General features: G+C 55.7%; 1 protein-coding gene across 1 annotated transcript in view; it reads left to right on the top strand.

Annotated features, from left to right (window-relative positions):
- Positions 1–803, top strand: part of LOC108803199 (plasma membrane calcium-transporting ATPase 2-like) — a gene marked incomplete at its 3' end in the record, with an annotated part of 32568 nt that overhangs the window by 16226 nt on the left and 15539 nt on the right. Inside the window, exons 5-6 of the mRNA XM_018575038.1 lie at positions 309–434; positions 639–671. Coding sequence (XP_018430540.1) covers positions 309–434; positions 639–671 — 159 coding nt within the window. The remainder of the gene's footprint in view (positions 1–308; positions 435–638; positions 672–803) is intronic.

Raw genomic sequence — 803 nt, 5'->3', positions numbered from 1 at the left:
CCCCTCATACTGACACGCGGTCCCTGTACCGTCCCCTCATACTGACACGCGGTCCCTGTACCGTCCCCTCATACTGACACGCGGTCCCTGTACCGTCCCCTCATACTGACACGCGGTCCCTGTACCGTCCCCTCATACTGACACGCGGTCCCTGTACCGTCCCCTCATACTGACACGCGGTCCCTGTACCGTCCCCTCATACTGACACGCGGTCCCTGTACCGTCCCCTCATACTGACACGCGGTCCCTGTACCGTCCCCTCATACTGACATATGTCTCCTGACGTCTGTGGGGTCCCTCCTACACAGGGACTCATGTGATGGAAGGTTCCGGAAGAATGTTGGTCACGGCGGTTGGCGTCAATTCACAAACTGGAATCATTTTCACCTTGTTGGGGGCCAGTGAAGTGGAGGATGAAAAGAAGGACAAGAAAGGTCAGTGAAGGGATTGTGGCCCCGTGCCGTCATGTCTTCCCGTGTGTGTTGTCCCATGTGTGGTCCTCAGTCCATCGGTGGTAGGCTGTAGATGAGGGAGGTCTGCAAAGCTCCATCCAATCATTTTATTTTCTTCTTCTTCTCCATATTGTCCCCGCGATTCCCCGGAAACATCTCCCTCTTGTTTTCATCATCATCACACAGGGAAGAAAATGCAGGATGGACCCAATCTACCAGGTATACGTCCCCCACTTCCTGTACACCCAACGTCCCCCACTTCCCCTTCACCCAACGTCCCCCACTTCCCCTTCCTGTACACCCAACGTCTCCCACTTTCCCTTCCTGTACACCCAACGTCCCCCACTTCCT

Source organism: Nanorana parkeri, unplaced genomic scaffold, assembly GCF_000935625.1.
Source record: "Nanorana parkeri isolate BGI_ZX_2015 unplaced genomic scaffold, ASM93562v1 scaffold3490, whole genome shotgun sequence".
Taxonomy (NCBI): domain Eukaryota; kingdom Metazoa; phylum Chordata; class Amphibia; order Anura; family Dicroglossidae; genus Nanorana; species Nanorana parkeri.
This window is presented reverse-complemented; position numbering and strand designations above follow the sequence as displayed.